We start from the raw sequence: 13,720 nt of genomic DNA on the forward strand, positions 1-13,720 counted from the left end.
AGGGCATCTTCCATGTGCCGTTAGTAGGCCCACAGTGTCCACTTGGACTGCATGCTTTATCCCATCAGGGCACCCTGACCACCATATGCAGTGTCACGAGGGATGCTTGTGGTCCGTAGGAGGGACCCAGCACATTGCTGAACCCCTTCTCTCTGAGCCTTCATTCCTTTCCCTTCCCAGCAGCTTAACTCTCGCTCGCCTCTGTTGCCTCCTTTTTCCTCTGAACATTAGCCGATGGGACCCCAGGGAGCACAGCTCAGGGCCGTTGTTAATGGTGGGCCACCTTTTCCTCCCGCCATTGGGTTCTGGTCTGTGGTGGTGCGGAGCCGCGGTGCATAGTGGTCAGCAGTCCGGGGCTGGAGGGCCGTGTCCGCACCTCAGCCTGGCTGCTCTTGGGAGCGCCGCCGTTCCTCAGAAAGTTGGCCCCAGTATCACCTCCGCCCCTGGCAGGCCTTTGGCTATAACTTCTCTTCAAGGAGAGCCCCCCGGTGGGCCAGTATGTGGGCCTGAGGGGACTCCGCTGTGTGTAATGCACTGAACCCTCCCCTTCCGGTTCGCTACCCCCGCCTTCCGGTTCGCTCCCCTCACGTCTGTCAGGGCTGGTCTGTGGGCTCTGCCCCCTCGCCTTCTCTGTGTCCCTCAGGGTGAGAGCCGGGTGCTGGCAGCTTTGAGGTGGTGTGAAAGGCGTCTGCATCCCTTCACCCCCCACTCATCCTGGGCACGGTGCCAGGCACATCTGCTGCCCCTCCATGCAGTCCACACCGCGGGAGCAAGGATAAGCAAGATGCTGTGACCACACACAAGAGGCAGCACACCCAGGCGCTGGGGCTCCGGAGCTGTCAGAGCACGCTCTAGCCCTGGGAGATACGGAAGCACATGTCAGGCGTGGCCCAGGGCCCGAGCATATGTTTCTCAGGAGAACTGGGCCGGGTGTCCGACTGTCTGGTATGGCTGCTAAGGGCTCTCTGGCCTATCACCGGGAAGGGTCCTTCCTGGCATTCAGCTCCTAGTATATGCTGTGCTGCTCCAGGAGACTGTACATCTCACCTCGCTTAGGGCCCAGCCAGGATCAGTGTGTGGCTTCTGACTCAAGTGGGAGGAGAGGCCCCAGATCACCCCTCCCTTGCCTCCTGCCAGGCCTCCTCCCTCACCTGCCTCTCGTTCCCCGCAGAGTTCTTCCTCTCGCTTCTGGAGAAGATGCAGACTCAGGAGATCCTGAGGATGCTGCGGCTGCCTGAGCTGGGCGACTTGGGCCAGTTTTTCCGCAGCCTCTCGGCCACCACCCTCGTGAGTATGGGTGCGCTGGCTGCCATCCTTGCCTACTGGTTCACTCACCGACCGAAGGCCTTACAGCCACCGTGCAATCTCCTGATGCAGTCAGAGGAGGTGGAGGTGAGCAGCATGTGAGCAGCTGGACTGTGGGAAGTAGTGGGCAGGTGACAGGCATCTTGAAGGTAGAACTCAAACTTGTGGCTTATTTGACCTCTGATGGCCCAGAGAATTTTGGTTTCTTCCCTGGGCAGCCAGCCAGGAAGCTCTGAAGCGGCCCTGGACAGGCTCTCCTACCAGATACTCCTTCTGCCTCTCCCAGTAGCTGAAACCCGGCCAGAGACTGACCTTGGCCCTTGCCCTGGGCCTCTGGTTTGCCTGCTTCTTGGGGAGGGGCCTTGGCTTATGGTTGCCTCAGTAGGAGCCCTATGCATGTTCTCAAGGGGGTGCTGGGTAAATTTGCTCCCAGATTCTCCCTGTGCCCAATCCTGGTCTGGAGCTGGGACCCAGAGGGGCCCGACTGCAGGGCCCTGCCCTTCCAGAGCCCACAACTCACAGGCAGAGCCACTGAGGGAAAAAGGGACAGCAGCCCAGCCTGGACAGGGGTTCCAGGCTCAGCCTAGAAGGGCCTGTAAGATTTGTTTCTTAAGTTTATGGAATTTATTTAAAACTTTGAAAGTAAAAGTGTTAGTCACTCAGTCGTATTTGACTCATTGCGACTCCATGGACTCCAGGCTCCTGTGTCCATGGGATTCTCCAGGCAAGAATACTGGAGTGGGTTGCCAGGCCCTCCTCCAGAGGATCTTCTTTTAGTTATTTTGAATAGTTAGTGTATTCACACAGTTCAAAAGCAACCAAAGGACATAGACTGATAAGCTTCCACCTTTTCCCCCTTGCCTCCCAGTTCTCGTCCCCTGAGAATTGTGTTAGCTGTTGTCCACAAGCAAACGTATAGACATCTGCCCATGTTTTAAAATGATAACACACCACATACACCATGCAGCACCTTGCTTTTACTCTTGACAGTATATCTTGTAGGTACCGATCATAAGCATGACAGAGTTTTGCCTGGTAGGAGAGGGCACAGGCTGAGATAGGAGTGGGACCTTTAGAGCATTTTTCCAGAACATGCTCTGGAAATGTGTGCAGAGGTACAGGTGTGTGACAGTGACCTGGTGGTTTTGGGAAGTGGAGATTCACGTGGTGTGGCTGGAAGGTGGAGAAGGGCTGTGGGTATGTAACTTTGTTGCCTGTGGTGACCAGCAGCTCTGGATTCACAGGCCAGCCATACCTCTTCCTAGCCTTATGGTCCTTGGCAGTTTTTATTGTTTTTTTTTTTTTAAATAAACTCTCTGAGCCTCAGTTTCCTCATGTGTCAAGTGGGCAATAAAAAGAGAACCTGCCTCCTGAAACTATGGTAAGGATTTGGTGAGATGATGCAGAGGAAGCACTAAGATGAATTAACTCACCAGGAAAGGCCAGCAAGGACAAAGCCCCATAAACTGGAGAGGGACTCTCAGAGTGGACAACCTGGATCTATTTGGGGTTTTAAGTAGCAAGGAGAGACAGGGCCATTTTTGCTGTGACTTTGCAGGGGCCATGTGTGGGGAGGCACCTGGCGCTTCTGGGCTAGAGGTGACAGCGATCTGTATGCAGTCAGGTTGAGGGCCAGAGAGTGAGTCCCTTGTGGGTCTGGCGGGGAGGACAGGACATGGGCACAGCTAAGGCCTCTCTTCCTGGGAGGGTGGTGCCCTCCCTTGCCTCATCGTCCAGGAGTGCAGGAATCCGGAGTGACTGTAGTGAAGGAGGCGAGGAGAGAGTGTTAGGAGGTGAGATGAGAGAGGTAAGAGAGATCCAGATCATAGAGGGCCTGGTAGCATTTACTCTGTGTGCTACATGGTAGGAAACGATTCAGATCATGTCTCTTACTGGCTTAAAATCCTTCCCAGCTCCCCATTGCCCTCCACGTGAAGCTCAAGCTCCTTGCCTTGACCTGCTGCCTCTCTGGACCCCTCCATTTACCACTTGGAGCGGCATGAGTTGCCTCCAGCCCCCAGGTGCCCTTCTGCCCCGAGTGTTTGCACTCGTTGCCTCTGGTGAGACTGCCAGTCCTTGTTCCTCGTTCTGCCCAGTAAACCCCTTCGTATCCTTTAAAATCCAGCTCAGCAGCCACGCTCTGACACACTAGCCCACGCGAGCCCCTTCTGTCCCTGGCACACAGTCTCTTGCTTGGGAGCCTGAGGAGAGGGGTGGCATGAGGAAGGGGAAGAGGCAGGAGAAGCCCAGCTCCTTTTCTAACCCCAGCGCATGTGGCGTTTGCTACCTTCCCACTCGATTCACCGAAGGTCCGGGCTGTTCCCTTCACAGCCTTCTAGGCCTCTTTTCCCGGGAAAGTACCTTCAGCGGGTTCTCAAACTAATCACACTGTTATGTGAGTGATGGATGGCAGCCGTGATTCTTAACCTTCATGCATAGCAGCAACACCTTGGCGGGTTGATCCTGATGCTTGACTGCAGCCAGCACCCACCACTCTGTTGCATGAGTGAACCATGGGTGTGTCTGCACAGTAACTAAAGATCATGGGCAGTTAGTGTATGCTGACCTGCTGTGTGTGCATGTGTAGGAGACCGCTATACTGGACCCATGGGCATGAGCCGCCTGTTTGAGTGTGGATGTGTACAGGTCCAGTGTGTACAAGCCACGTGCCCATGAACGTGTGTAGAGGTTGTGTGTGTCCAGCCCAGGTGTGTATAGGTTGTGTGTGTCCAGCCCATGTGTGTGAGTGTGCAGAGAGCGTGTCCCAGTTCCAGCCACATGGCCCAGGTGTGCATCCACACTCTGCACAGCCCGGTGCCCTCTCCTGACACCCCCGCCTGCCTCAGCCAGGCTCTCTGTTCTGTGCTTGGCTCGTAGGACAGTGGTGGGGCCCGGCGGTCCGTAATAGGGGACAGCCTGCAGCTGCTCAGCCACTATTATGACGATGCCAGGACCATGTACGAGGTGTTCTGCCGTGGGCTTAGAATCTCAGGTGAGAGGGGCCTTGGGGGTATGGAAGGGTCCCGGCAGGGGTTGAGAAGGTGCAAGGGTGGGAGTGAGTAAGCATGGTTCCAGGGGTATGGCGGATGAGTCATGCCCAGGGTCAGAGGAGAGAAGCCATTGTTAGCCTTCCTGCCACCCGGTCACACAAGTAACTGCTAATGCGGCCAGCGACTGACCTCAGCTTTTGTCCAGCCCTGGAACCGCTGACCTTAAGCTGTCTCTTAGCACATACTCCCTATCTCTCATTGGCAGCCCCTGGTGAGCCTTGAACTACCAGGCTACTGGCTGGCATGGTTCTGAACCCAACTTCCAGGATGTCTGGGTGACGGGAGTTGTCACAGAAAGGCAAATCGCCACCTCTGCCCAGTGGCTCCCGGGTCTCCGTGTCCTCCTAGGGCTGCATCACACAGGTCATGGGGGGAAATAACTGGCACTGTGTCATCTCCCTTTCCTGGGCCTCCCTGATCTCCCTGGGGAGATGCCATGCCTCTGTACTTTAGGCCTTCTTGCACTTTAGGAGGTTTAGACAGGCAGGTGGGGAGCAGTTCACTTGGCGCATGGATGCCTCCCGGGACGGGAGGTTCACCCGGGTGTCTGCTGAGTGGTCTGCTTATCTCTCTGCAGGGAATGGACCCTGTCTTGGCTTCAGGAATCCTAAGCAGCCTTATCAGTGGCTGTCCTACCAGGAGGTGAGTAACGGAAGACAGCCCCCACCCTGTCTACCCACACAGACCTGGCACTTGGAGCGAGGTGGGAGGGTGGGTTGGGGCCACCCCGGAGGGTCTCAGTTACTTTTTCCTTTCCTGGCCTGCCTGTCAAACTCCTGGCAGCAACCTTGCAAGACTTCCAACACCCCTGGGTAGGGAGTTGGGGAGCTCCCTCAGACTGTAGAAATCCCACCTGCGCCTCTCCCTTCCTTGCTGAAGAACCCTTGCTTTCCCATCACCGCTCTGTTGTCTGTGTGCAGGTGGCTGACAGGGCTGAATTTCTAGGGTCTGGACTTCTCCAGCACAACTGTAAACCGTGTACCGATCAGTTTATCGGCGTTTTTGCACAAAATCGACCAGAGGTGAGCATCAGCCTTAACTGGTTTTAGAGGCATCAGTGGAATACAGGATTGGGTACCATAGAACAGCCCAGCTCCCACTGTCGGAAGGGTCTGGGACAAGAGGAAAAATGGAGATCCTTTATCATGCCATCTCTCACTCCCTTGGCCATTGCCCCTAATCAAGGGTGGACATTTCAGCCAAGCTCCATGCGCACCCCACCCAGCTGCACAAACAGTGACTCCCTGAGCCGTGGGAGAGGAAGGACCTGGGGAAGAAGCCCATACAAACCCCGGAGGTGGGCTTGGGGCAATTTGGAGTCCCGTGATTCCCTGGAGCAAGCGTGGACTAGAAGGCTGTGGGTGAGCAGGCACAGCCCGTTAGCTGCATGGGTCCCTTGCTTGTGCACAGGGCCAGAACAGAGCACTCCCGTCACAGGGCCCCAAGCAAGGACCCTGGTTGCCGGGGCCTAAGGGCAGCGCAGCCCTGCAGCTACCTGCTCTGTGCTCCCCCGTCCCCCACCCTGATTCTCTCCACAGTGGATCATCGCAGAGCTTGCCTGTTACACATACTCTATGGTGGTGGTCCCTCTCTATGACACCCTGGGCCCTGGGGCAGTCCGCTACATCATCAACACAGGTGAGCCCAGCTGCCCCCCTCCTGTCCCTGGTGGCCAGCCCCACTTCCCCTTCCCAGCCTTCAGCTTATGCTGATTGTCTGACACTAGCAAACACTTTGCTGCCATTCTCAGAGAACACTGGGGGCTTCCATTTTGGCCCTTGAACTGGCTGACTGAGTCCCCAGTTGGACTTTACGTGAAGGCTCCTTCTGCACAGTAGGGCTGCCAAGAAGGAGCTTCCACACAAGCCCCCCACATAGGCTGCCAACCCTCTGAGATCACTTCAGCTTACGGCAGGTGTTGGGGGTGTGATCAGTATCTTAGACCAGGTGGCTGAACCTGGAGAAAAAGGAATGTTTGGAGTCTACCCCAGGGAATCTCTTGAGGGTAGATTCCAAGCATTCCTAAGAGATTTCCTGGTCTTCTGCCCTTGGCTCCGTCCGGGCTTTGGGCAGTTTTCCTCTGGACACCTGTCCGTTGTGACCTGTCATACGTGTTCATTTACACACAAGCTTGTCTTGTGGCAAACACAGTCCATGGTTCTACGACCTGGCATGTGCTGCCCGCGGTCACAGCCTCTGCCCACACAGCCTGACTCTCCCTGACAACCCCTACAGCTGACATCAGCACCGTGATCGTGGATAAACCTCAGAAAGCTGTGGTTCTCCTGGAGCACGTGGAGAGGAAGGAGACGCCAGGGCTCAAGCTGATCATCCTCATGGAGCCATTCGAGGAGGCCCTGAAAGACAGAGGGCAAGAGTGCGGGGTGGTCATTAAGTCCATGCAGGATGTGGAGGTGAGGGTCTCCTTCTGGGCTGTTTCCTGGGCCACAGCTAATTGGCACCTGAACCAGAGCTGCTGGTTATCTGCCCATACGACCCTGGGATGGATGTCTGAGGCCATCAGGATATTTCATGTGCCAGGGTTCAAACAGGGGAGGCTTCACAGGGGCTGGTGGTGGGTAGTAGAGTTGGTCCCCACAGGCATCCTCTTTGATACGGGCTCAGCTGGTTGGCACAGCTAATGACCCAGGCACCAGTAGGTGATGGTAGTGCCATCTTGCCCCAGAGCTACTCCCACAGCCTCTGGAGTCTCCTCATTTCTGAGGAGAAATAATGCTCACGGCTAGCCTGTCTGAGCCGGAGGACTGTAGTAAACTGGAGTCCTGAAGAGGTTCTTGTAGATGTCTCCCAGGCCACCAGCAGCCATCAGAGCTGGTTTCCTTTGCATGGCCTCCCCAGAGACATTGGGCTGGTGGCAGCCTGTGACCTGCTGGAGTGACACAGAGCATCCCCCAGGGCCTCGGGCTTTCCTCAGTAGCAGCTGACCGCCACTGTGTCCTAGACCCGTGGGCCTTCCAGTTCTCCGCCCGTTTCCCTGTGTGCTCTTGAATGCCTGTGCCATGCCATGGTTCTAGGGGCCACACCTAAGCTGGCAGCCCCAATCTGCCCCTCCAGCCCTGACCACTTAGCACGAGGCCCAGGCCACCTAGTCACTCCGTCTTGATGTACCGTGGACCCCTCAGGCCATCTCCCCATTGTACATGTATACGGTGCTTAGCCTCTCCCTGGGCTGCAGACCCCTATCTGTGATGTGGGGTGGCCAGTGCCTGGGCGTGTATCTTTGTATTCCCTGGATTGGGAATTTTGGACTCTGGGCTTGGTGCAGGATCGAGGCATACTGTGTTTATTTATCTTTTTTTGATTAGAACTTTTGAGTATTTAAAACCAGTGTTTTCCTCTTTCAGGACTGTGGCCAGCAGAACCACTGCGATCCTGTGGTAAGCTCATTTTCCAGCAGGTCTTGATTGAGCAAAATGGTGCCCAGGGTACATCCTTACAGACCTTCCTCACCACGCACAAGGCTTGGTAGAGAGGCCAGAGTAGCACCCCTATGTTAATAAACAGCTGAGGAAATGTCCCCTTGGGTGCTGAGGACTTCTGTGAGTGAGGGTCCAGAGAGGGACCTGAAACAGGAGTCAGATGTTTGGGAGGGAGGAAGAAGGGCAGCCAATCCCTTGGGTCTTCAGTAACTTTTTCTTTGGGAGACCTGATGTTTTCCCTTTCAATGTAGTGAACTCTCCCGAGGATCACTACCCTCTGGGAGGGGCCACTTGGGGACTTTGAGCTTTCTCACCAGGCCTCTTACCTCCAGCCCCCTCTGCAGCTCAGCTCTTCCCACTCACTTCACCACCCTGTGAGCCTTCTCATGCACAGGCTGCAGCGGGTTACATCCCTCTTCCCAGGGCCCTTACCTTCCCAGTAGCCCCTGATGTGTTCCTACCTCCACACACGGTGCCACCCACCACCCCCACCCCCAGCCTTAGAGAACTCCTTTCTGACCCAGCAGCATGCCCTGTCTCTTGCACCTCTGTCTGTGCCCAGGCTGGTTTCCTCTCCCAGATTGCCCACTGTCACATCTCTGGAGAGATGTGGCTTGTCCTTCAGTCTCAACTCCTGTGGCCTCTTCTGGGAAGGCGTCTTCTACATGCAAGTGGTCATGGTGGGCTCCTCCTGGTGACCCCAGGACTACATGCACAGGGCAAGGGCCAGATGCAGAGCAGTCTTACTGACACAGTGGGCAGCTCAGTTCTGGGCTCCATGTCCTGTCCCCAAGCCTAAACCCAGACATTTGGGGAAAAAGTGGGAAGAAAGGAGGAAATGGGTCACATTGCCTAGAAAGGTGAGGTCTTTGACAATGGCCTGTGTGTGGCCACTGCAGCACAATCCCACTAGAATTCAACTCAGGCACAAGTCGGGGAGGTGGAAGGAGCAAGTGTGAGGTGGCTGAGACAGATCTGTGTCCCTGCCTGGTTAGGTGTCCTTGGCTTTTCCTCCTCTTTCCTGGGGACTTGCCTGCTCACCTTTCCGATGAGAGCATGCAGGGCACGCACGTGTGCCAGCACATGCCTGCACCTCACACCCTGCACACACACATGAGGTGGGGCAGGGCGTGCTCAGAGGGGCTGGCCGGGGAAGGGGTCCGGGCTGGCCACCCCGGCCGGGTCTCTGACACACTCCTCTTCTCACCTCTGTAGCCCCCGAAACCCAGTGACCTCTCCATTGTGTGTTTCACGAGCGGCACGACAGGTAAGTGGGCTTCTAGCTCACCAGCCAGGGCCACCTACTCCCTCCCTGACACCCTGGACAGGGTGACCGAGGGCTCTCTGGCACCCTCTGCGGGGGTGGGGGGGGCTGAGCCTCGTCCTGCGCCTGGCTCCAGACACCGGCTCCTTGCTGCTGCTCCCAGCGGCCGACACGAAGCAGTACGGGGCGGCTGGACGGTGTGGACTAGGAGGACTGGGTGGGGGCTACAAACTTCCCAGAGTGCGGACCAGAGGCAGTCTAGGCAGTGGGGTCACGCATGACTGAGGCAGGGCTCTCACCCCTCTGCTTCCTGCCCCTGCGTGGCCTTTGTGTCAGGGACTGGGGAAGGAGTGTGGAGTTTGGTGTGGGAGAGTCTGGTTTTGAGCCCCATCTCCACCACTTGCTGGCGGGGCACCTCTCTGCTACCACTGTCCCCAGTTTCTCACCTGGGTGGTCAAAGGTGCCAAATAGGAGGTGGGAAAGATGTGTTAGAGGGCAGTGCAGATGATCTGTGGCTGGTGTGTTGACAGCAAAGGTGTCAGGAAGAGGAAATAACACACTGCATGCCTGGTGCTGCAGAGGAGTATGTGCATCAGTGTTGGCGGGAACAGCCAAGGATGGCTTCCTGGAGGAGGCAGGATGCACTTCTTAGAGGAGGCAGGACACACTTGAGGAGCAGTTCCACAGGCATGGCATTTTGCAGTCTTCAGTGGCCTGTCCACCCTATCACTGTGCCCCTGAGACTTCAGCAGTCTGCAAGGCAGGCGGGGTGGGGGCTGTCCAAGGGGCACCAGCAGCCAGTGGATACAAAAGGCCTGTGCCCTCTTCTCCCCCCAGCCCTGCCCGGTGCTCTTCTCACTGCTGCGTCTCTGCCTCACCTGATAAGTCGGGAATGGGTAGGAAGTTTCTAGCCTCTTCCCCAGACCTAGGGCTGGCCCACTTTGGTGATATTTCTTGATGGGCAGTCAACTAGGGCTCCCCACGCCTTCTCCAGATGCAGCCTCTAGGGCATTTGGCAGATCCTTGACCAGTCCCACAGGCAGGACTATCCTTGTGGGTGGAGCATGATAAGTATGACTTTATTGAATCAAAATGGGCTTTTTTTGCCATTAACTCACGTTGATTTGGGGGTTTCCCCCATGCCTCAGCGGTAAAGTATCCACCTGCAATGCAGAAGACCCGGCTTCAATCCCTGGGTTGGGAAGATCCTCTGGAGGAGGGCACGGCAACCCACTCCAGTATTCTTTACTGGAGAATCCCCTGGACAGAGGAGCCTGGCAGGCTACAGTCCATAGGGTCGCAAAGAGTCAGACGTGACTGAAATGACATAGCACGCACACAAGCAAGTGGGTGTGAGAATTTCCACCTTACTGCTAAATCCAGTCAGAAGAGAAATAACAGCCTCTGCTCCCCAGGAACTGACATCCAGAGCCAACCCAGAATTTTAAAATATGCCCTTCAGATTTATGTTGCTTTTTATTAAAGAGTTTCAGTGTGAAATTTTGATAACCCGTTCCTCCACCCTGGGTTTGGGAGCAGGTCACTACTCTGGCCTTTAACTTTGGATCCTTACTGTTCAAGAGTGTCCTTGGGCTTCAAAGCACAGAATCACTTAGTCACAACTATGTGACTAAGTCACTTAGTCACAAAAATGAGTCACTTAGTCACAACTGCTGCCCCCTTGTCTCTGGAAAAGAACTTCATGATGCAGAAATGTGCTGTTGCCTAGCTGTGGAGGACAGGCCTGGTGTCCAGGGCTTTTTCAGACCATGAAATTGCAACTGGAAGCTGAGCCATCCTGCCCAAGCTCTACATGGAGGAAACAGAGTACATGGAGCCTAGAAAACAGGTCTTGATTTGGTGCCCAAAGCTCCCACTCCAGAGTTGTGGCGGGTGCCAAGAGTGGAGCTGGGGGAGGGAGCAGGCCCCTTACCTGGTGTCCCCCGACCTGGTCGCACACTCGGACTTCTGTGGCATCAGCCTGAGCCTGTGCTGTGTCTCTGACGGCTGTCCTCCTGTCCGGCACACCACAGCTGAGGAGACAGCTTCCCTTCCACGATAAGTGTCCTGGCCTTGGCTTCGTCAAGAACCATGTTGTTCTTTCAGTGAGGAAAGATGGAAAATACTGTCTGAACCTGACATTTGAAATCATGATTCTAGTGGAATCATTCTGGGAAGATTTTTCTCTTGGTGTCTGATGGAAACATCTATGGAGATTCCCAGAATAAGCCAGTGGTTTGGAGCCACTAGTCAGGCCAAGAAGGCCCTGGAGGAGGTGAAAGCTTGAGGTTTGTCTGCACTCAGGGATGGCTAATGGGTGGGCGTGTGGTTGGTTGTTCATTTCAGACTAAGTATTAGCTGGATGAAATCGAACTGCTTTTCCCAAATGAAAGATACTCTTTTATACTCTGTGGGTATAACGTTATACTCTGTGGGTATAATGTAGCCTAATCTGGGGACTTGGGCCCCATGAATGATAGTGCAGATGTATCCTTATGGGTTCATGTACACTGTCTTCCCAGAGAAGAAACTACAGTGGTCTTTAAAACATGTCCTTGTTAGTCTGTGGGTTTTTAGCAGTCCTTTTCTGATGTATATGGATTCATTCATTCAGCTCAGTTACCACTTTACATCAGACCACTAGGATGTTAGAGGCCAAGACCTAGTGTTACACAGGGATGGAGAAGACACGGCCCTGCCCTCATGAGCTCACGGCTCATGTCCTTGTTCTCTGCCTTGAGGGCCTGCATCCCAGGATGCGTGGAATGCTAGGCCACCCAGAGGTCAGCACAGCAGGATGGAAACAACTCCAGGTCTAAGCAGAGTCTTGAAGGACTGGTGGCTGGAGGAGGAGAGGGGGATGGACATTCTCAGTGGAGGGAACAGCATGTGCAGAGAGGACCAGCAGCAAGAAAGAAAATGTTTCTGCGAGGAAGAGTCGACCGAGGAAAAGAGGGATCTGGTTGCAGGGGCGGGGAACCCCGACAGGAGAGGAGTGATGGGGGTCACAGTTCCAAATCAAAGCTGTGCAGAAGCAGCCCGAGAGGCCAGAGGAGGATAGAAGCTGTCAGCATTGTCGGGTGGCCAAGCTGTGCCCTCGGGATGCTGCCGCAAGAATACCTGCTGCTGCTCGTGTGGTGGGGGCGGTGCTGGGCGCAGAAGCTGACGGTGATGGACCGAGGAGTGGGTGGGAGAGGAGGATGTCAGTTCAGCAAGTGTGGACAGTTCTTTCAAGAGCCGTGGCTGTGTCACCAAAAGGCATGCTCCATAATGTTCCTAGCATGTAACTTGAGAAGTTGAATATGGAAACAATTTAAAATGCCTGTCAGCAATAGAATGGTGTATCTACACATAGGAAGTCATAACTCAGGTGAAAGAAAAAAAAAAAAAAGACACAAAATAGTGTATGATTTCTTTTATATTAAATGACAAAGCCCAGTATTCTTTGATTTCAGAAGTCAAGGATTGTGGTTGCCTTCTGGGATTCTGCTGCTGTGGAAAGCTGGTGATGTTCTGTTTCTTGATCTGGGTACTAGTTGGCTGGATAACTTGTGCCCAGATAACTAGTACCTGAATAATTTTTTTCACTTTGAAAAAGATCTACTGAACTATGTATGTATTAGGGCACTTTACCATATGTATGTTATACTGGAACAGAGAGTTTATTTATTTATTTTTTTTAAAAGATCAGCTGTGAAGGGATGACAGAGAACAGAGTGGCAGCTGGTGGAAGCCATGGGGTTGAGGGAAGGTAGAGTTTTTGTTGTTTTCCCGGAAATACCTGAAAGTGTTGTGAATAGTTGGGAGAGAGCCACCGGAGACAAAGAAAAGGAGGTTAGCTCCGTGGAGCAAAGCCCCAAAGCTCTGCTTTGGGGCTGGGGAGAGAGCAGGCTTCTAAGTCCTGTAGAGAGATACCTACCTGGGGGGACAAAAGGAGGAAGAAAGGCTTCTGGGAGGCCGGGAGGATGGGAGACCTCCTCCGTGGAGGAGTCAGTGTCCTGCCTGAGGGTGAGATGTGTCGTGAGTGGACCAGAGTCTCAGGGGGCGCCATGTGAGTTTCTGTGAGGAACACACCTCTCTTGGGCTGGAGACCGTGAGCCTCTGGGGTCATACTGTGGAGGGAGTGGAAACGGTGGGCAGCTGGATTGACCTGGTGGGGTTACCTGAGTGGGGTCCTCCAGGGGACGCCTGGGGACTGCAGGACTTGGCGGGAGAGTGGCTGGAGTGAGGGACCCTGGAGGCCAGCTTGGGAGGGAGGGGAGGCTGGGGAGCACTGTGTGTCTGGAGTCACAGGAAAGGGTCTCAGCATGCCAGGTTAGCTCTTAGTGGTGGCAGCAGGGCTGGGAGGCTGAGGAGGAGGTGGAGGCCCCGGAACTGGAGTATCCCCTCTATTCCAGCTGAGGATGCCTAGGGAAGCCTGTCGTTTAACCTAGTGTATTAAGTGCCCATCGGCCCTACAGCTGTGCCTGCTCAGGGGTGGGCTCTCTGGGCAAGGGCTCACCTTGACTGACGCTTTTTGCACCATCCCATTCACTATCTGTGTGACCACAGGCCTAAGATTACATCATGGCACTTGTGCTGTGCAGCTTTAGGGGAGTTTCTTAAGCTCTGTTAAGCCTCAGTTTCCTTGTGTAGGAAATGAATACATCTGATACCTATAG

The 13,720-nt window shown here is 54.8% G+C and overlaps 1 protein-coding gene across 3 annotated transcripts in view; it reads left to right on the forward strand.

The window, feature by feature from the left end:
• The window catches only part of ACSL6 (acyl-CoA synthetase long chain family member 6), a 65,735-nt gene that overhangs the window by 16,754 nt on the left and 35,261 nt on the right, over nucleotides 1-13,720 (forward strand). For all 3 annotated transcript variants that reach the window (XM_065918155.1, XM_065918152.1, XM_065918154.1), the window contains exons 2-9: nucleotides 1,172-1,392; nucleotides 4,183-4,297; nucleotides 4,933-4,997; nucleotides 5,276-5,377; nucleotides 5,894-5,993; nucleotides 6,591-6,769; nucleotides 7,721-7,753; nucleotides 9,011-9,062. In XM_065918155.1, the coding sequence (XP_065774227.1) occupies nucleotides 1,172-1,392; nucleotides 4,183-4,297; nucleotides 4,933-4,997; nucleotides 5,276-5,377; nucleotides 5,894-5,993; nucleotides 6,591-6,769; nucleotides 7,721-7,753; nucleotides 9,011-9,062 (867 nt within the window). The remainder of the gene's footprint in view (nucleotides 1-1,171; nucleotides 1,393-4,182; nucleotides 4,298-4,932; nucleotides 4,998-5,275; nucleotides 5,378-5,893; nucleotides 5,994-6,590; nucleotides 6,770-7,720; nucleotides 7,754-9,010; nucleotides 9,063-13,720) is intronic.

The sequence above is a fragment of the Muntiacus reevesi genome, chromosome 1 (genome assembly GCF_963930625.1).
Source record: "Muntiacus reevesi chromosome 1, mMunRee1.1, whole genome shotgun sequence".
In the NCBI taxonomy this organism is placed as follows: Eukaryota; Metazoa; Chordata; class Mammalia; order Artiodactyla; family Cervidae; genus Muntiacus; species Muntiacus reevesi.